Below are 21,607 nucleotides of genomic sequence, written 5' to 3' on the forward strand. Positions count from 1 at the left end.
AATGATTTGGAGTGTGGTGAGCTTGGAGTTGAAAGACCATGAATCAGATTATGAATTTGGGTTCCCCGCACACACTCAGGAGAATTGCCTTGTGCTATGCCGCCTCCTCTATTGCATTTGTTTGGAAGTTATATCCCAGGATCTCTGTGTCCGGTCCTCTGTGGAGGAGTCAAATGATCTATTTGCCCAAAGAGGGGCATCTTGGTAAGTACTGTTTCCATTTCTCAACTTCAAAGTTAACTGGATACTCTCAGTCTGATGATTTTTTTTTAAATTCGTCACCAAGTGGAGGGGTGCTCATTTACCAGTTTAAGGAAAAGACAACTCGATTATTTACAGGTTAAAACTATAAAGGTTTGCAGCCTTGTGGCTGCAATCAGTTCCTGAGATGGTTCTGAACATAGAAATCCATGCTTGCCAGGATGGTTTTCCCCCTCCATCCTCCTCCCTGATTGGTTCCCTGGGTCATGTGATCCTTACTCTGCAGACTGATCCTTAAAGAGACAATCCCCACTCTTCCACAAATGGTAGCCATGATGTGGAGATGTCTGCGTTGGACCGGGGGTGGACACAGTAAGAAGTCTCACAACACCAGGTTAAAGTCCAACAGGTTTGTTTGGAATCATGACCTTTTGGAGTGCTGCTTCTTCACCAGGTGAGCCACTCACCTGATGAAGGAGCAGTGCTCTGAAAGCTCGTGATTCCAAATAAACCTGTTGGACTTTAACCTGGTGTTGCGAGACTTCTTACTGTTCCACAAATGAAATTTTGAATGGACTTCCGTTGCGTTAAGTTGATCTTTCTCTACACCCTAGCTATGACTATGACACTACATTCTGCAGTCTCTCGTTTCCTTCTCTATGAACGGTATGCTTTGTCTGTATAGCACCCAAGAAACAATATTTTTCACTGTATGTTAATACACGTGACAATAATAAATCAAATCAAAATGGTACGCACTGCAGCTGGAGTGCGCCAGAGATGATAAGAAAACTACAAATGTTAGATATCAAAATAAATGATCAACACAGGAACTGAAGCGAATGCACAGCCAGCCTGTTTGCATCTGTTAAGTAAAAGATAGGTTACCACTTTGACAGTTTTAAAATTTGTACTGTCAAAAGCTGGTACGCAAAGTTTTTGAATTATGCAGGAGTTCTTCAGAGGAATTTATTATCTTGGCTGAAGATAACGGTTGGAGTTTTATCTGTCTGCCTGCCACGGGAATCAGAGCGGGTGAGAGGCGGACAATGGGAAGAGCCATTGACCTCGGGTGGGATTTTATAGTTTCGGGATGAACGAGACTGTAAAATCCCGCCCAATGCTTCTGAACAAAATCCAATATATTCATTTTTCATTGTGTGATGGAAAGGCTACAGTATATGCAGAATTTAAACTTGCCTCTGGTATCTTTGACCAATTCCTTGACTTATCCAGAAGTAACTGCAGAATTCTCATTACCTGCTGATTTGGGGAGACGTTCTGATAGATAATGGGAATTGATGAATCCCATAAATTTTGTTCTTGCTTACGTGATACAACAATGCCATACAAGTTGGGAGTTAATTGCTTGGTTGAGCATAAATATCATAAATTGGACCAAATCTGCTTTATGCTGTGGGTTGATTTATGCCACAGTTGAACCAATTGGAGTGACACAGTGATTAGCACTGCTGCCTCTCAGCGCTAGGGATCCAGATTTGATTCCTGGCTTGGCTCACTGTCTGCACAGAGTCTGCATGTTCTCCTTGTGCCTGCATGGATTTTTTCCGGGTGTTCCAGTTTCCTTCAACAGTCTGAAGGACATGCTGGTTAGGTGCATTGGAGGTGCTAAATTCTCCGCCATTGTACCTGAACAGATGGTGCCGGACTGTGGCGATTAGGGAATTTTCACAGTGACTTCAGAGAATGGAAAGCCTAATTGTGACATGCATAAGTAAATAAAATAATGGGCTATCTTAACGAGATGATGGCTCTCACAAGGCTTTGTGACACAAATGTTTTGGTGGATAACCAGAAGGCACATAACTGGAGCACAAATCATGGAAATTCCACTGTGAGCTCACATATGTTGCTACTATTTTATTTGGCTCTGGTTTTAAAACTAACTTGCACAAGTTTAAATTGTTCTGCAGATTTCAGATTGAACAAGAAGTGCAGGCAACCAGAATTGTTTGTTTTTATTTTGGATAATTCTGGGGCTGTCTGTCTTACTTTTAATGCTCTCTGAGTCATAGCTGGTATTTGTTTTTAATACTAAATTTGGAATGGTCAGGTCTGAGCATTCTGTTCTAAATTTTCCATTGCACAAACATTTATCTTTGAACTTTCCATAAAAATCCACTGCCAAGCACCCACATACCCTCTTACTTTTCGCTCTCGTACCCTTATCCCACATTTTATTCCGTTTCAGTGTGGACCAAGGATCTGGATCATTGGCTCTTAGATCCATTCTTATTGAGAATTGAAAAGCCAAGTCTAAGACTCATCTAGGCCATTTGAATGAGTAAACACAGCTGTTGCTGTGAGTACTGCGTGCTGTGGAGGGCTGGAACTTCTGCTTTTAAAGTAATCAAATGTTTTCTTGTCTGATCTCTTGCAGAGTTACTGGAATTCATGTGAACATGTTGAAGAGAAAGAAGCCTCATAGGTAAGTGGGGAGCCTGTGAAGCAAAGTGCTGCTCTTTTTAGAACATAAACCATTACAGCGCCGTACAGGCCCTTCGGCCCTCGATGTTACGCAGACCTGTGAAACCAATCTAGAGTCCATCTAACCTACACTATTCCAATATCATCCATATGTTTATTCAAGGACCATTTAAATGCCCTTTCAGTCACTGGGGCAGTTCAGGTCAAAACCTAGTACCCATTAAAAATTCTGGATTGCTTGAGAGATCACCAGGGTCCCTGTAAAGGCTTATTACAATTGGGGCCTGTGGAGTTTTAGGACCAGGGGACAGAGGTTTGGATTTTATCTCCTGCACACGTGTGTGCCAATGGGCATCAATAAGGTGTGGGTCTTCAGGACAACATACAACTAAAGGGAAGTGCTATTGAAGTTACAGAACTTTGAACTTTACAGGCAATACAATACTTTAAACTGCCAAAGGAGGTCAGTCATAGAATTCCCTACAGCAGAAGGAGGCCATTCGGCTCATCTGGTCTGCACTGACTCTGACAGAGCATCTTACCCAGTCCCTATCCTCGTAACCTCACATATTTATCCACGAATCTCCCTAACCCACACATCTTGGGACATGAAGAGGCAATTTATCATGGTCAAGCAACCTAATCAGCACATATTTAGAGTGTGATGATAAGTTCATTTCTCACGAGACTCTTCCGTCCTTGATGCGAGGGCAAATCCCAACTGCTGTCCAATTCAAAAGTTCTTTATTCTTCTTACATATGCAAGCTGGCAAGCCTTTGCTATGTAACTTCCACTCAGTGCTGGGAGTCAGGTAGCAAACGGGCGCTCAATAATGGGACAGTCGCCCTTTATGTAGTTTTACAATCCTCATGGTTACATGCCACCTGATGCATTATAGCTAATCACAAGACAGCCTTTGTTCTAGTCAGGCTAACCATATCTAAGGTCGTAATATGGTTATGTTGAAAGAAAGAGAACTGTTAATGGGTAAGGTCGTTAATCATAGATGTCATAAGCTTGTCATTTTGAAATCAGCTCACGGCAGGCTAAAGTTATTTATGCCTTTCGTACTCCAAACTGCTGGTTTCACAGATTTTTGCAAAAGCTCATAGTTGCATGAGATATTAACCCCTTAATACTCAGTGGGAGGAAACCGGAGCACCCGGAGGAAACCCACGCAGACTCGAGGAGAATGTGCAAATTCCACACAGTTATCCAAGACTGGAATTCAACTCAGGTCCCTGGCGTTGTGAGGCAGCAGTGCTAACCACTGTGCCATCAGGGTTGATATAGATGTGTTATCTATAGACCTAGATTAATACATGAGGGAGAAAGGAATAGAAGGTAATGTTAACAGGGTGAGAAGTAGGAGGAGGGGAGGAGGATTGTGTGTGGCATGAACACAGTTTGGCTAAATGGCATGTTTGTGTGCAGAGTAATGATGCATAGAGTTAGCACAATTGCTGATGAACCTCTCCAATAGCTCATTGGGTAAATACAAAACAATCATGAACTGTACAGATCAAGTAAGCCCCAGTATGAACCCTGGTCTGCATTGAGCCAAAGCAGAAGTGAGAGTGGTACAGGCGCAATCAATATTGATAGCCCTTGGTTTGGAGCAGTCAGCCAGACATCCCATTCTTGATTGTTCTTTTGCTCCCAATAGCCAACACATTAGTTAGAGGACAGAATTGAGGGCTGTTGCAGTTCGACATCAGTCAGTCCAACTATCATTTCTCCTCTCTCCTGATTCTGCATGAAGATTGGTCACTTGCATAAGTGGACTTGTAAGACTACCAATTCTCTGCATGTATACCCAACCAGGAGTTGGCATCTTCAGGGAGTGGGGTCGGGGTGGAAATGGGGCCTGAAAAAAATTGAGAGATTTGCAAAAGAATTTCCAGCTATGGGCGCAGTTTGGCATTCTGGACACTACTTCCGTTCAACACCTGGCTCCAGCAATTGAACACTCTCACGTCATGCAGTGTTGATAAGTAACACATTGCCTTGCGAATGAACACAGATGGAGATTAATGATTTCAAAGATGCTTCTACGTAGCATAGCCATTGGTGAATTAAAATGTCAAACATGAATAAGTTTAATTTTATTTTTGCCAAACGGTTTGACAGCTCCGAGGATATGGCTCACAGAAATTGACCTTCCCACAGAGACTCCTTTTGTGAAAACTTCGATTTAGAGTCATCAGCTTGAAAAGTAATTTGGTAGCTTGTGTGTTTTTTTTTTATAAACGCATTTAATCTTTGTCAGAAGGAAACATAAAAGCATCTGGAGAGGCAGGAGAGGTGGCATGGTGGCACAGTGGTTAGCACTGTTGCCTTACAGTACCAGGGATTCGGGTTCAATTCTGGCCTTGGGTGACTGTCTGTACTTTCTCCTCATGTGGGTTTCCTCTGGGTGCTCTGGTTTCCTCCCACAGTCCAGACATGTATAGGTTGAGTGGATTGACCATGGTGAATGCACAGCATTACGGGGTAGGGTGGGGACAGCCTAGATAAAATGCTTTTTCAAAAAGTTGGTGCAGACTCAGTGGGCCGAATGGCATCCTCCTATGCTTTATGGATCTAACGAATTGATATTTTTAAAAACATCTCTTACCTTGACATTGTCGCATGGGTTTTCCTTCAGCACTGCAAACCATTTTACCAGATTAACAAATCTTAGCTGAGTCCAGAAACTGAGTGCCTGGCACAAGGGGCATCAAAGGCAAACTCAATCTCTTCCAGCAACGGTCCTTCCCTTGGGATCAGGAATTCTGATTTAATTCCACCCTTCTCTTTTTAATTTCGCCCTTCTTTCCTCTCCCCAACTGCCTTGGACATGATCCAGAAAGTAAATACAAACCAAAACTTTGGATATTATGATCTGGCTGACTCTGATCCACATTGGTTTAATTCCTTGGACCCTTTGTGGAGCTGTTGATGCAGTATGGAAACAATTATTTTGTAAGAAACAGGAGTTGTGCTGTATAAACTCTAATGAGGTGGGTGGATCAGATGGTCTACATTTGCCCATCCCTCCCCTTTGCTGTATTCATCAAGTGTTCTCTGCCCATTTGGTTCAAAACTGATTTATGGCCATGCTTTCATCTGCAGTTTTTACTCTTTATTACTTGCTTATCTGATGGCTGTAAGCTGCACCTCATTTAAACTGGGGGGTGAACATTGTACATTGTGCATTCTGAATCAGGCAAAAAAAACCTTGAAGATCAGAGGTGAGCAATTGTTTGGGTTGGGGGGCCACTGAAGCTTTAAAGTTTAAACCTTATTTATTATTGCCGCAAGTAGGCTTACGTTAATACTGCAATGAATTTACTTTGAAAATCCCCTAGTCACCACATTCTGGTGCCTGTTCAGGTACATTGAAGGGAGAGTTTAGCATGGCTAATGCACCTAACCAGCACGACTTTTGGACTGTGGGAGGAAACTGGATTACCCAAAGGAAACCCATGCAGTCACGGGGAAAATGTGCAAACTCCACACAGGCAGTGATCCAAGCTGGGAATTGAATCCAGATCCCTGGCACTGAGGCCGCAGTGTTAAAGACTGAGCCACCGTGCTGCCCTTTGGTGAGCTGTTGAGGGCTAAACACATGAAGTAAATCATATTAAAAATAGCTATTTGGATGCTAAATAGAATGTTTAGAAAACTATTATTTGAATAATCAGTTTTTGGCTTTAACCTTGTCTTTGAGATTACTCTTTAATTTGGGCTAAGATTCTAGGACATTTTTCTGTTTGGGGCTGGCCACAGCAAGAGCCAAATCTCTCTCTCTGTACACAGAGAGAGAAAAACCTTGTTTTTCATATGTAGTGGCAATGGATTCATAATTAAGATCCCCATCTAAATGATACTTTACAATGATAACATAGACGTGCTGTGTTTAAACCTAAAGTATCTTAATGCTTTTAAGAAAATAATTATTTACTTTAAGGGGAGGCGATGGTTTAGTGTTATTATCACCAGATTATTAACCCAGAAACTCAGCTAATGTTCTGGGTGTTCGGGTTCAAATGCTGCCACATCAGATGGTGGAGTTTGAATTTAATTTTTTAAAAATCTGGAATTAAGAATCTACTGATGACCATGAAATCATTGTTGATTGTCAGAAAAAAACCATCAGGTTCACTTAAATCATTTAGGAAGGAAAATTGTCATCCTTACCTGGTCTGGATTACATGTGACTCCAGAGCCACAGCAATGTGGTTGACTCTCAACTGCCCTCGGGCAATCAGAGATGGGCAATAAATGTTGGCCGGCCAGCGAGGGCCATGTCCCACAAATGAATGAAAAAAGTATGCAGATATCCCCCCAATATTGAATTTGTGTTGTGGATTGGGATGAAATAATTATTGATTAATGAATCATTGAACAGCCTAAAGTGCTTGTTTGCCAGATCAGTGTAAATATATGATAGGCACAATAATTGGTAAATTTACTAACCTACCTACAGTACGCTCGCTGACACTTCAAACCACTTCAGTTAAATCTGTGCCTGTCCTCAATGCACAGCCAGCAGAACTTAGAAGACAGTCAACAGGACGCTCTTCATGCTGTTTCAGTGCTCATCTATATGACACCCACCCACCCACTCCTTTCGCTATGGTTATTGCACATTGTTTCCAACTCTCAAAACCCACCTTCAGCCTCTGACCGCCTCTGACCTCTTCTTCCTGTGGTCATTCTGAATGCAACAACTCCAGGATGCGGCCCAGTGGGCTGTAGTTGTCCCACTGCTATTCTAGAACGTCTTGCACTGAATCATATTTGGAACTGTTTGTGGCAGAGTCGACCGATCATTTACAGCTTACCACCACCTTGTGAGTTAATGGTGCGTGTGAAATTTTAGGTGGGGCTAGTGTAAATATTATAACAAAAGCATGGCAAGGTTTGATCTAACCATGATCAGTTGCAGCACGTTATACCTTACAAATGATTGGCGTTGCCTACAGTACATATTTGAATTTACTATAAACAGATGAATTGCATAGAATGTACAGTGCAGAAAGAGACCATTCACCTGTCTCATCTGTGCCCTTGTTTATTCGCCACCAATGTACTCCACCTGATTCCTCTTCTACCCTCCCCCCATATCCTTCCATTTCTTCTACCAGATGTTTATCTAGCTTCACCTGTAATGCATCTGTGCTATTGAAGTCAACTACTCCATATGGTTGAGTTCCACATTCTAATCACATTTCGGTTTGGTTTCTCCTGAATTCTCTATTGGCTTTATCGTGACTATTTTATATTTATAGTCCCCAGTTTTAGTCTTGCCCGCAGCATATACAACTGAATGTTACTAACCTTGTATATAACCTATTTCCAAAACAATCATCATAACTTTTGAACAATGTAGATTTTGGTCTGATTCTCATTACTTTTCATTTTATTCGTGGGATGTGACAATGGTTGGCAGGATCAGCATTTATTAACCAGCCTAATTGCCCTCAGAGAAAGTGGTGGCTGGCATTGTTTTGAAATGCAGCTGTTCATGTGGTGCAGGCACATCCACAGTGGGTATGGTGTAACTGCGTCAGGAGTTTGGCCCAGAGACAGTGAAGGAGGAAAAGCACCACAGTTCCAAGTCAAGATAGTGTGCAGAGGGGAGGAGAACTTACTGGTGGTATGTTCTTACGCACCTTCGCCCTTGTTCTTATAGGTGATAGAAGTCTGCAAGCTTGGAAGGTTGTTTAAAATGTTTTTGGCCCATTTAGATCTTTTTTCTTTCCTTTCACTGCATGCACCCAACCTTTTTCCACATAATCTGAAAATTAGCCTGCATCCACGTTATGGAACTTGACTATTTCCAATGCCATTTTCCCAAACCTTTTGAGCTGTTAGATAAGAAATAACCATTAGTGTAGTTCCCTGTCCTATAATATCAAGTTGTTGAGTAGTATTCTGACATATTTGAACAAAGATGAGAGTTCTTTATTCATGAGTACAAGTTACTGAGCCAGGTCTGTAAACTAGGCTCCTTCACCAAATCTTCATTCATGGGTTACCTTGAGTGTCTGGATTCTAGTCTCATGACAATACCACCATGTCATTGCCTCCCCCAACATATGTATGTAGTGCTTGACTGCTCTATTTACTGGCACATGCTATGAAACCAAGACCTTATGTTCAGATGATGTAAGGATCCCATGGATTTATTTTGAAGAAAAACAGATGTGTTCTTCCCTTGTCCTGGGTCGATATTTATCCCTTACGCAATAGTTATTGAAGACAGCAACCTATCTGCTTATTATCACATTGCTGTTTTTATGACAGTTGGATGGACAATTTTGGCTGTCATGTTTCCTACATTACCACTGTCAGGAGTGCTTCATTGTCATTGTCATTGTCCACGTTGTGGAGATGCCGGTGTTGGACTGGGGTAAGCACAGTAAGAAGCCTCAGAACACCAGCTTAAAGTCCAACAGATTTGTTTGGCAGCACAAGCTATCGGCTGCTCCTTCATCGGGTGAGTGAACCTTTAACCTGTGCCTAGCGCTGTTTCCACGAGCATTGTCTGCACCTGTAAAGTCCTGATTACCTGTTAACATTCACATTCCAACCATTATCTTGTATCTCGTGTCTGTGCCTATATATGCCCTGTTTGTGAACACAACTGTTCACTCACCTAACGAAGGAGCAGTGCTCCGAAAGCTTGTGCTACCAAATAAACCTGTTGGACTCTAACCTAATGTTGTGAGACTTCTTATATTCTCTGTGTATTATGGATGGTAAAGCCGTGCATCTCTATGGTTGGTCACACGACATGCTGTTATATCACTAGAGGTGTTCACGGATTTTTATTCCTCTTCCATGTTGGACTTCAATCGGGCAACACCTTGTAAACAAAGCTGCGTTGGTAAGCAACCCAGGGTGTGGCACCTCAAGTCTAATGTCCTTGTTGTCAAACAAGACAGAAACAATTGCACATACACAGCAAGGGAAAAAGAAACAATTGGCTTTTAAGGCATGAAATGAAGCATGGAAGACAAAAAAGAAATGATGCCTCCACCACCACCCACCCCACCCCCCGCCAACCGACTCAGAAACTAGTCAAAAAATTCGCCAGTGCAAGAAAATATCTCGAGCAGAGAAAACTGCAAGGGAAAAAACAGTGTAGCATTGAAAAAGAAACAGTTTGCTTACTGTATAGAGGTTGGGTAGACTTGTGAATGGTAGGACCTCGCACGCGGGGGCTACGGCAGTGGAATCCTGGCACTCATTAAAGAAAGAGAGAGCCTATGGAAGGGAAGCTACTGCAAATTTAAAAAAAAAGTGAAAGCCAAACAGGAATTACAAGTCAAGTCCTTGTTGTTTAGGAAACAGAAATTACCTACCAAGAAGTAGGTTGAATTTTTTTCCCCAAACTACAGATCCAACCAGAACAAAACTGAACAGCAAACAATACAAATTAATAAGGAAAGAAAAAGAACTAAGAGGGGAGGAAAAACAGAAGTACCTTGATTTAATAACTGGTAACTTCAATGGCAAAGGAGGTGCCATTAGAGGCATTTGAAGAAAATGCAGAAACATGGAATGCTTATGAAGAGAAATTCCATATTATCTGGCTGAAATCAAGATGCTGGATGAGTAGTCACTTTCCCAAGCATAATATGGCATAAAGCCTTTACCGTTGCCACAGAACCTCATCCATCCAGAGAAGCCTAGTTAAAAAACCTACAAGGAACTGACTCAGATTCTCAAGTGTAAGCCTAAACCATGAATGATTGCCAAGAGATTCCAATTTCAAATTTAAGAAAGCATAAAATATATCTCAATTTGTTGCATTGCTGAAAAGGTTAGCGAAAAAATGTGATCCCTGAAGACGCTCTGCAAGACAGATTTGTGTGTTGTCTCACAAACAAAAGTGAGACGATTTCTCGCGAAAAATTTGTTTGACATTAAAACTTATTGTTGTCTGTGGTGTCCATGGAATTGGTTAAGAAAGAAGCTTCCTAGATTGAAGCTGGCATCTAAATCAAACAGATGGGAACAGACAGATAGAAAAAACTTAAAATGCAAGTGCAATGATACTGTGCCTTTAAGAAATGTATTTGAGCCATGTTCTTGTGCCAGATCTGTTGTAGCAGTTTTTTTAATATAATCAGAGCCATAATGTCCACCGGCATACTGTATTGTTGCAATAGTAGAATTATTTCTAATGACTAGTGTGTTGGTTTTAATCAGAGCCAGTGCTGTTCTTTTGTTTACCTCTGGGGTTTTGCAGAGTGGGGCTTGGGATGATTGACAGGTATGGTCATATGACAGGAGAAACTAGGCTTTTCACAGAATATTCAGTCTTAGAAGCTACTTGACGCAGAGAGACTGAAGTGTGTTTTTCCCTCTCGGGAGTTGGAGATTTTGTTGCCTGGGTTGCTGTTTTGGAAGCTGCCAAAGATTGGATTTAATGTTTCAAGGTTTTGTTGTTTTGAGGATATATCCTTCCTTACAGACAGCTGACTTGGATTTCTGTCCATAGGGTTTACAACACTGAAAATCTGGCATCACGGGAGCATACTTGCTTTTATGCTCACTAAGTCTGGAGAAAGGTGCATGTCTATGGCATATTGCAGGACAGCAAAGATAGCTAGTTGTTCAGAATTATACTATGTCATTTTTAGGTCTTGTAATTGGTAAAAGTTGTGCAAATTCTTTTTGTTATCTTCTAACTGTGTTCCTAAATAAATTTTGTTTGATAAAAGCTTCCATGTGGGTCACTTGAATCGTACCTGGAGTGAAGCAGCTTATACTCACTAATGGCAAAATCAAATATAAAACTTAGGATCTAGGCAAACCTCCCTATTTTTAAATTCCATCCATCTATCAATGAAAGACAACATCCCATTTGCCTCCTTAATTACCTTCTGTACCTGCAAACCAATGTTTTGTGATTCATGCACAAGGTCCCTTTGCACAGCAGCCTGCTGCAACTTTTTACCATTTAAGTAATAGTCCATTTTGCTGTTATTCCTATCAAACTGGATGACCTCACATTTACAATTTAGATGCTGTGACAAGAGAGGCCACAAACTAAGGCTTGTTGGACTTTAACCCGGAGATGTGAGACTTCTAACAGTGAAATATGCTACAGTAAGATTTTTTTTAAGGCTCCCAGTTTAGGATAAAACCTAAAGATTTATTGGATGTATTTCAATGAATTTCCACGATTGATTGGGATTGTGTACTCCAATGAGGAAGATAATTGAGCTTGTACTGCACAGTGTTAAATGAGAAAGGCAGTGACCTTCACTGTAATCCATTATCACTTTAACATGTACAGGAATTACGGCATGCTAATGCTCAAGTAAAATTTCAGTCACTTCTGCTATTTCTGCACAGTGATCCCAGACCAAAAGATCTAATTTACTCCGTGTACTTGGACTAGCAATTATCAAAAAGGGTCTTCTATTAATGAGGGATTTGAAGCTTAAGGAATTATATAATCATGGCATCTACAGTGGAGAAGGAGGCAGTTTGGCCCATTGAGCCTGCACCGACAACAATCCCATCCCCATAAACACACACATTTACAGACCTAATCCCCCAACGCTAAGGGGCAATTTTTAGCATGGCCAATCAACCTAACCCTCACATCTTTGGACTGTGGGAAGAAACCGGAGCACCCCGAAGAAACCCACGCAGACACGGAGAGAATGTGCAAACACCCCGAGGAAATCCACACTGACGGGGAGAATGTGCAAACTCCACACAGACAATCACCCGAGAACAGAATTGAACCTGGGTCCCTGACTGTGCCACAGTGCCGTCCTGGTCTGGCCTACATGTGATGGTTATTGGCAGTAATAATTTGGTGGCACTTTTGCTTCAGTGTGATGTGTAAGCTTGCAATGATGTGATTTGAAGATGTGAGACAATCTGGGCCATGAGTTCAAGGTAATAACGAGGGACTGCTTCATTGTTGAAAGTACCATCTTCCTACTGATCTAATCATAGCTTCAAAGTTCGAAGAAGCCCTGCTACACTAATGGACTGAATGGTTGCTGCATTTGCCTAATTAAATCACAGCACTTCAAAGGAACATCAGCTGAACAATTGGGAAATGTGAAGCGTGAAACATGGCCTTTGTATAGATCTTGACAGTCCAGTCCATTGAAGCAAGTTCCAGCCTATGTTGTTCTTGCAGCACAGTCTGCTTCAGGATGCTATTTATGGATCAATTATACCATTGGAGAGTAGTCATTGCACCCAAAACTGCCTTGCCTTGTTCACTGCACCCCTGCTGTTAAAAACCACCCAAAAAACCCTGCATTTTGACTGGTCCTCCCCTCCCTCTCCCCATTATGGGTTCTTCCGTTGCCCACTCTGTTATTTTGTTAATCTCGAATAAAATTATCATAGAATCTCTACAGTACAGAGGGAGGCCATTCAGCCCATCAAGCCTGTACCAACCACATTTCCACCCAGACACTATTCCTAGAACCGCAAACATTTACCCTACGAAACTCATCTCCAAACTCCATGGCCTGGGCCTCGGTACCTCCCTCTGTGACTGGATCATGAACAGACCATGATCAGTAAGGATAGGCAATAACACCTCCTCCACAATCATTCTCAACATCGGTGCCCCACAAGCCTGTTCTCAGCCCTCTACTATACTCCTTATACAGTTAGTGACTGTGCGGCCAACTTCCCCTCCACTTCTATTTTCAAGTTTGCTGCCGACTCCACCATAGTGAGTCAGATCTCAGACAATGACCAGACAGAGTACAGGAATGAAATAGAGAATCTGGTGAACTGGTGTGGCAACAATAATCTCTCCCTCAATGTCAACGAAATGAAGGAGATTGTCATCAACTTAAGGAAGCGTAAAGGAGAACATGCCCCTGTCTATGTCAATGGGGACGAAGTAGAAAGGGTCAAGAGCTTCAGATTTTTAGGTGTCCAGATCACCAGCAACCTGTCCTGATTCCCCCCCCCCCCCCCCCCCCCCCATGCCAATACTATTGTTAAGAAAGCTACCGACGCCTCTACTTTCTCAGAAGACTAAGGAAATTTGGCATGTCAGCTACGACTCTCTCAACTTTTACAGATGCACCATAGAAAGCATTCTTTCTGATTGTATCACAGCTTGGTATGGGCCCCTGCTCTGCCCAAGGAACTATAAAACATTGTGAATGTAGCCCAATCCATCACACAAACCAGCCTCCCATCCGTTGACTCTGTCTACATTTCCCACTCAGCAAAGCATAGTTAAGGACCCCACACACCCCAGACATTCTCTCTTCCACCTTCTTCCATCAGGAAAAAGATACAAAAGTCTGAGGGCACGTACCAACCGACTCAAGAACAGCTTCTTCCCTGCTGCCATCAGACTTCTGAATGGACCTATCCTGCATTAAGTTGATCTTTCTCTCCACCCTAGCTATGATTGTAACACTACATTCTGCGCTCTTTTGTTTCCTTCTCAATGAACGGTATGTTTTGTCTGTGTAGTGTGCAAGAAACAATACTTTTCACTATGTTAATACACATGACAGTAATAAGTCAAATCAAATACTAATCCCCTGACACAACGATCTATTTAGCATAGCTAATCAACCTAATCTTTGGACTGTAGGAGGAAACCTGAGCACCCAGAGGAAACCCACGCAGACATGGGAAGAATGTGTAAACTCCACACAGACAGTGACCCGAGGCCAGAATTGAACCTGGGAGCCTGGTGCCGTGAGACGCCAGTGCCAACCACCGTGCCAATGTGCTGCCCCACCCCATCGTGAAGAGTTCTAAGACGTTGCTTAGTTTGAGGAATACTTTTCAAATTTTCATAGAATCCCTACAGTGCAGAAGGAGGCCATTCGGCCCATTGAATCTGCACCAACTCTCTGAGAGAGAGTGTCTAACCCAGGATCTCTCCCCCCCCCCCCCCCCCCCCCCCCCCCCCAGCCTACCTCTTGCTTTCTCAACAGTTGCTGCCTGATCCAAGTAGTTTTGGCATTTTGCTGCTTGCAAGCTAATTCATCTTTGGCATCTGACAGTTCTCATGTTGCACTGTGTGCAAACTTCCATGACAATTGTCAATATAATAAATCCTTTCACATCACAGTAATTCATTGTATGTGAGGTACTTTGAGACTTGCAATATGATAGGTTCTACATAAGTACAGCCCTTTAATTCGTAACAGAAGTGGAGAAGCTGGGTTTCTAATTTCAAAATTTGGACATCTGGTATCTTTTTTAAAAAAAGACAGATGCGTCTCTTGCAACCTCCCAATGTCCTTTATAACCAGTGAAGTTTATTTACACCATAGGCACCGTTGTAATGTAGAAAGCGTGGCAATCAATTTCCGCAAAATATGGCTCCAGTAGGAGATAATGAGCAGATTCTGTTTTATTGATGTCCAAAGATGCGCAGGTTAGGTGGATTGCCCATGCTAAATTGCCCCTTAGTGTCCCAAGATGTGTAGGTCAGGTGGATTAGCCGTGGCAAATGTGTGGGGTTACGGGGATAGTGTCAGGTAGTGGGCCTGGTTGGGATACTCTGTCAGAAAGTCGGTGCAGACTCAACGACCAAATGGCCGTTCCTGCATTGTAGAGATGTTATGATGTCGGTTGAGGGGTGGTGGTGAATAGAGTCCAGGGAGGGCACTGCTGCTGTCCTTGAGATGGTTTCATGGAATTTTATGGGTTGGCTGACAGGGCCTCGCTTGACGCCTCATTCAAAATGTCCTGACATATTGCAAGGATTTGCTAGAGCTGGGTTCAGAAGTGATTCACCGGGATGGAACCTGGCATGGAGCAAAGAGACAGGTTAGACTTGGATTGCTTTCTTTAAAACAGAGAAGGATGAGGAGGGACATGATTGAGATGTATAAAATTATGAGGGATGTGGACAGGATGAAGGAGGGAGCATCTATTCCCTTGGTGGAGGGGTCAATCATGAGAGGGGATAATTTTAGAGTAAGGGGCAGGGGATTCAGAGGGGATTTGAGAAAAATGCATTTCACTCGGAGGATGGTGGGAATCTGGAATTTTATTCATTTGCGGGCCATGGGCATCGCTGGCTGGCCAGCATTTATTGCCCGAGGGTGATTGAGAGTCAACCACATTGCTGTGGCTCTGGCATCATATGTAGGCCAGACTAAGTAAGGACAGCAAATTTTCTTTCCTAAAGGATATTAGTGAACCATATGGGTTTTTATAATAATGGTTTCATCGTGCGATTCATACTCTCAGATCTTTTAAATTGAATTCGAATTCCACCATCTGCTGTGGCGGGATTCGAACCTGGGTCCCTGATCATTAACTGGGTTTCTGAATTAATAGTCCAGTGATAGTTTCACCTCCCCTTGAATGGAATGCACTGCCTGGGAAGGTAGTGGAGACCGGAGATCTCATGACCTTTAAAAAAAAATGTATGGACGAGCACGTGAAATATCATAACATTTAAGATTATGGGGCGAGTGCAGGAAAATAGGATTAGCGTGACTTCTGTGCTGTGTGACTCTTGACTCTAAAAAGGAGCACTCCCCATGATGCAGTCTTCCCTCATTACTGCATTGAAGTGACAGCTGGATTATCTCAAATCTTTGGAATAGGATTTAGAACCCACTTAACTCTGACTCAAAGCCCAAAGAATCACTCAGCCAAGGCTGCCTTTTATTTCGGATTTCCGACTTGTGTAGTATTTTGCCCAGGGTGTCCTGGATCACGCGCTGATAAAGAATCACACCGTTTTGGTTACAAATCAGGCAGCTAACGACCCTGACAGTGGAGAGACAATCCACAAGTGAAATGGGTGTAGTAAACCATTGGAATAGATCTGCAACACAGTTTAAAGTTTTATTATTTGTTAGTCACAAGTAGGTTTACGTTAACACTGCAATGAAGTTACTCTGAAAATCCCCTCGACACCTGTACACTGAGGGAGAATTTGACATGGCCAATTCACCTGACCTGCACATCTTTGGACAGTAGGAGGAAATCCATGCAGACACAGGGAAAATGTGCAAACTCCACACAGTGACTTAAGCCAGGAACCGAGCCCGGGTCCCCGACGCAATGAGGCAGTAGTGCTAACCACTGTGCCATCGTGCAGATCTGTAATACTTGGGGAGGGTGGAGTTGTGAGGGAGATACAAAAGCAAGCCCTTAATTCACATTATGGTGTCTGGCTTGGTTTCTCACTGCCTTAGGCAAGTCTGAAAGTGAGATTTCTTTCCCAACTCTGCCTCAATGACATTTTGAGTGTTTTGCTTGGCACTCCAGTCATTTCACACCTTTCTTGCAGAGTGAGGATTTGAACAGAAAATTTAGACTAAACCCTGCCAACTCCAGCTGTCAAGTCTTCTTGTTTAATTACTTAAGTGTTTGTCAGTTTAAAATCTATGCTCCGGTGCCACTGCTGCCTCACAGCGCCAGGGACCTGGGTTCGATTCCCATCTTGGGCTACTGCCTGTGCGGAGTTTGCACATTCTCCTCATGTCTGCCTGGGTTTCCTCCGGGCTTTCCAGATTCCTCCTACAGTGCAAAAGACATGCTGGTTAGTTGCATTGGCCATAATAAATTCTCCCTCGGTGTGGGAGTGTGGCGACTCGGGGATTTTCACAGTAACTTCATTGCAGTGTTAATGTAAGCCTATTTATGACAATAATAATTAAACTAAATAGCACACCAGCACAATGCCTCAGCAGGTAACACTGCTGCCTCCCAGTGCCAGAGACCTGGGTTCGATTCCTGATTTGGGTCATTGTCTAAATTCTGCTTCAGTGTCCTTGACAGGCGCCGGTGTGTGGTGATTCAGGGATTTTCATATTAATGTAAGCCTATTTGTGACACTAACAAATAAATAAACTTCTCTCCACAATGCCGCTCACTCCAAACTTTACTTGCCCTGATATAATGCAACAACTTGCATTTATGTGGCAGCAAAATGCCCCAAGGAGCTTCACAAAGATGGGATCAGATGGAAAAATGGATAATTGATGTAATTTGATACAGCTGAGAAATAATCACAGGGATGCTTGTAAGCCAGGCACGTCCAGGCTCATTTGAGGTTAAGTGGTATGGTGCTGCAGTATTCAGATAAAGTTATTCGGGAAGTTCCAGGTTTAATGTTTGGGTTTTGCTTGGTGATCAGGTTTTAGCCATGTAACACGTAAACATTAGCTGATCATAGTGTCCCTGGAGACAGATTTCATGGGGGTTTCCTGCTGATGATGATTATTCCCGAGGATTGGAGATGCTAAATTGTTCCTTAGTGTCCCAAGATGTTATAGAGTCATAGCGTTGTAGAGATATACAGCGCGGAAATACACCCTTTGGCCCAACGCATCTATGTCGACCAGGTTTCCGAAATTGAACTTGTCCTATTTGCCTACACTTGGCCCATATCCCTCTAAACCTTTCCTATCCGTGTACCTGCCCAAATGCGTTTTACATAATGTATTCGCCTCTACCACCACCTCTGTTAGCTCATTCCATACAGGCACCCTTGTGTGAAAAAGTTGCCCCTCTAAATCTTTCTCCTCTCACCTTAAGGTTACCTGTGTGGGTTTGGAGGAGAGGGGGTCAAATACGTGGGACTACGGAAATAGGGCCTGTGTGGAATATCCTGTTGGAAAGTCAGTGTTGACTCAATGGAGCTGAAGGGCATCTTTCTGCCCTGTGGGGATCGTACGATTCCAGTGACCACCTGGTGAAAAGTATTTGCGCGTGGGTGTTGGATTAGGATGGTTTCGGACTGTAGAAATCCCCCTTCGCTTCTTTCCCCTCTGTTGCCGACTACCCAGCCATTTGTCACGTTATAATTAGCCCCCCCCCCTCCCCCCGGCAAGCCATAACAGCAGTGGAAGACTAGACGGCAAAATCGAAACTGCTGTGGTGTTCTGAATTTCCGACTCCTATTAATTTCGCACTCGCTTAACACTGCAGCTGTTGTGTTGTCTCGAGAAGTTGCCCTGAGATGGCTGGACAGAAATTTATATTCCCATCCTGCTGGTATTTTCCTACTCTGGAATTTAATTTCAGACTTTCTTGTCAAGTTGAAGCTGAAACTGAAATGAAACCTGTGGTATGGAGGGGAGGTGATAGAATTGTAGAATCCCTACAGGCAGAAGCAGGCCATTCAGCCCAACAAGTCTGCACCGGCCACACTTCCACCCAGGCCCTATTCCCATGCATTTACCCTAGCTAATCCCCCTGACACTAAGGGGCAATGTAACATGGCCAATCCACCCTAACCCGCACATCTTTCGGACTATGGGAGGAAACCGGAGCATCTGGAGGAAACCAAAGCAAACATGGGCAGACTCTGCACAGAGAGTGACCAGAGCCAGGAATTGAACCTGGGTCCCTGGTGCTGTGAGGTGGCAGTGCTAACCACTGTGCCACCATTTTGTGGACCAGCCCCACAATGTGGTTGGCTTTTGGTGGCCTCTGTGTTTTCGAGAAAGTAGTTGAATTGTAAACTGCCCGCAGAAGAGGGTAGGAGACTCCACAGGTTTTTGAGTGCGCCTGTGTACAGTTTGACACTGGGCTAAACGCTAAATATTGCGGGTGCTGGAACCTGAAACAAAGATGGAAAAATGTTGGAAAATCTCAGCAGGTCTGACAGCACCTGTGGAGAGAGAATGGAGCCAACGTTTTGAGTCTGGATGATCCTTGGTAAGCGCTGGGCTGTTAACCCAATGCCAGAATTGGATCACAGCAGATGTGTTATCACGCTGTGTCCGTCTTGAATCATGCAGAAGTGTGGCTCGATTTAAATCAAGACTCAACAGTAACTTGGCATTTACAAAGCTCCAAGACACTTAACAGGAGCAATTATCAAATAAAATCTTGATGCTGAGCCAAATAAGGAGATAGTAGAGCAGATGGCCAAAGGCTTGGCCAAGGAGCATCTTAAAAGAGCGGTGGGCGCACAGTGGCATTTTACAATTCAACTATCTCCTCAAAAACCCAGGGGCCACCAAAAGCCAACTGCAGATTCCTAACATTGTGAGGCTGGACCACAATCAGCGACACATTGTTAGCATTGCTGCCTTGCAGGACCAGGGACCCGGGTTCGATCATGCTCTCGGGTGACTGCCAAAATACAAATTTAATAAAGAAACTCCATTACTCCAAACTTAGGGCCTCACCCTAGGTCCAACCTCCCCACAATTCCATACAGGTTCTTATTTATAGTGAGTCAGGTGGTCAGCTGACTATTAATCACTCTGTAATTGGTTCCATGGTTTATTGGGTCAGCTGACCCTTGCATCTTGTTCCCATTGGTCACTTAACATCCAATACAAAGTTGTCACAGGTTGCATTCTAACATTCGGCCCGTCTAGCCTGTGCCGCCATTCAATCATGGCTGATAGGTTTCTCAAATCCGTTCTCCTGCCTTTTCCCTATAAACTTTGATCCCTATACACTCAATGACATAGCGTCCCCAGCCTTCTGTGGCAATGAATTCCATAGATTTACCACCTTCTCGCTGAAGAAATTCCTCCTGATCTTGTTTCTAAAGTGTCGTGTCATCCCTTTACTCTGAGGTTGTGCCTTTGGTCCTAATCTCTCCTACTAATGGAAATATCTTCCCCACGTCCATTCTATCCAGGCCTTTCAATATTCTGTAAGTTTTACTGAGATCCCCCCCCCCACCCCCATCCTTCTAAACTCTGTCGAGTACAGACCTAGAGTCCTCAAACTGTACTGCACTGGACTGTCAGCCAGGATGTTTTATGTTCATGTCTCTGTTTTGGGTCTTGAATGCACAACTTGCTGACTCAGACTGATGAGAATGCCAACCACTGAGCCTTGGACGCTGTGACAACTCGAAGCAAACCCTAGCCCACGGGAAGCTTTGCATAATATGAAATTGAGTTAAATTGTAAGTAGGAGATGGGAATCCCATGGTAACGTCAGTCGGTATTGCATCTGGGGACTTAAGCCCTGGCAACTCTGCTGCTATGGAGACGGTTACCAAGTAGTAACAGAAGCCAGTTCCCAAGGTTGGTTCACTTTTTGTTTGCTGTGGTGTTAGCTGCTTGTTGGCGGAGGCCCAATAGTGGGATCTGTGAACTCAAGGTTCTCTCTTTTTCTGTGGCTGTAACACCCAAAGTTTTTAACAAAAAAAGTTCTGCTATCTTGTATTCAGCATTTCGTTTGAAGAGTATGTTAACACCTTGGTTTGTGGACAGAAGCCACTTTCTGTTCCCTCATTCCCAACACACGTTGCCGCTATGGGAACCTTGCACAGTGTTAGGTTCAAGATCAGATGTTTGAAATGGTGGGACCGTTCAACACTTCACCAGACCACAGCACAGTGATAAGTGACACAGTGACTCTACACATTTAAATCTATTTAAATTTGGCCTGCTTTTAAACCCGGATGTCTAGCTTTAGCTGCATAGAACATATGAGGAGAGGTTGAGGCGGTTAGGATTGTGCTCACTGGAGTTCAGAAGAATGAAGGTGACTCTCACAGAAACCCGTAAAATTCTAACAGGACGAGACATGGTAGATGCAGGAAGGATGTTCCCGAAGGTGCGAGAAGTCCAAGACCAGGGGTCATAGGTCTGAGGGTACAGGGTAGACCATTTAGGATGGAGATGAGGAGTAATTTCTACAATTTTGAGGCGGTGCCGTAGTGATATTGTCACTCAACCAATAAGCCAGAGACTCAAGGAAATGCTCTGTGGATCTGAGTTAGAATCCCACCATGACACGTGGTGAAATTTGAATTTAACTTTAGATATCTGCAATTAAAAGTCTAATGATGCCAGATTGTCCATTGTTGTTTGTTTGGGGAGGAAATCTGCCGTCCTCACCTTGTCTGGTCTACATGTGACTCCAGACCCATAGCAGTGTGGTCAACTCTTAACTGCCACTCAGTTCAAGAGCAGTTTGGGATGGGCAATGAATATTGGTCTTGCTGGTGGCACTCAGACCTCATGAAAGGGTAATCTGATGATATTTTCTTTCAAGTATTGG

At 43.3% G+C, this 21,607-nt stretch overlaps 1 protein-coding gene across 1 annotated transcript in view; it reads left to right on the top strand.

Annotated features, from left to right (window-relative positions):
* LOC145358736 (spindlin-1-like) overlaps nt 1-21,607 on the top strand; it is a 93,202-nt gene that overhangs the window by 55,323 nt on the left and 16,272 nt on the right. Inside the window, exon 2 of the mRNA XM_080212990.1 lies at nt 2,603-2,650. Coding sequence (XP_080069116.1) covers nt 2,603-2,650 — 48 coding nt within the window. The remainder of the gene's footprint in view (nt 1-2,602; nt 2,651-21,607) is intronic.

Source organism: Carcharhinus amblyrhynchos, chromosome 26 (assembly GCF_965287045.1).
Source record: "Carcharhinus amblyrhynchos chromosome 26, sCarAmb.v2.hapA, whole genome shotgun sequence".
In the NCBI taxonomy this organism is placed as follows: domain Eukaryota; kingdom Metazoa; phylum Chordata; class Chondrichthyes; order Carcharhiniformes; family Carcharhinidae; genus Carcharhinus; species Carcharhinus amblyrhynchos.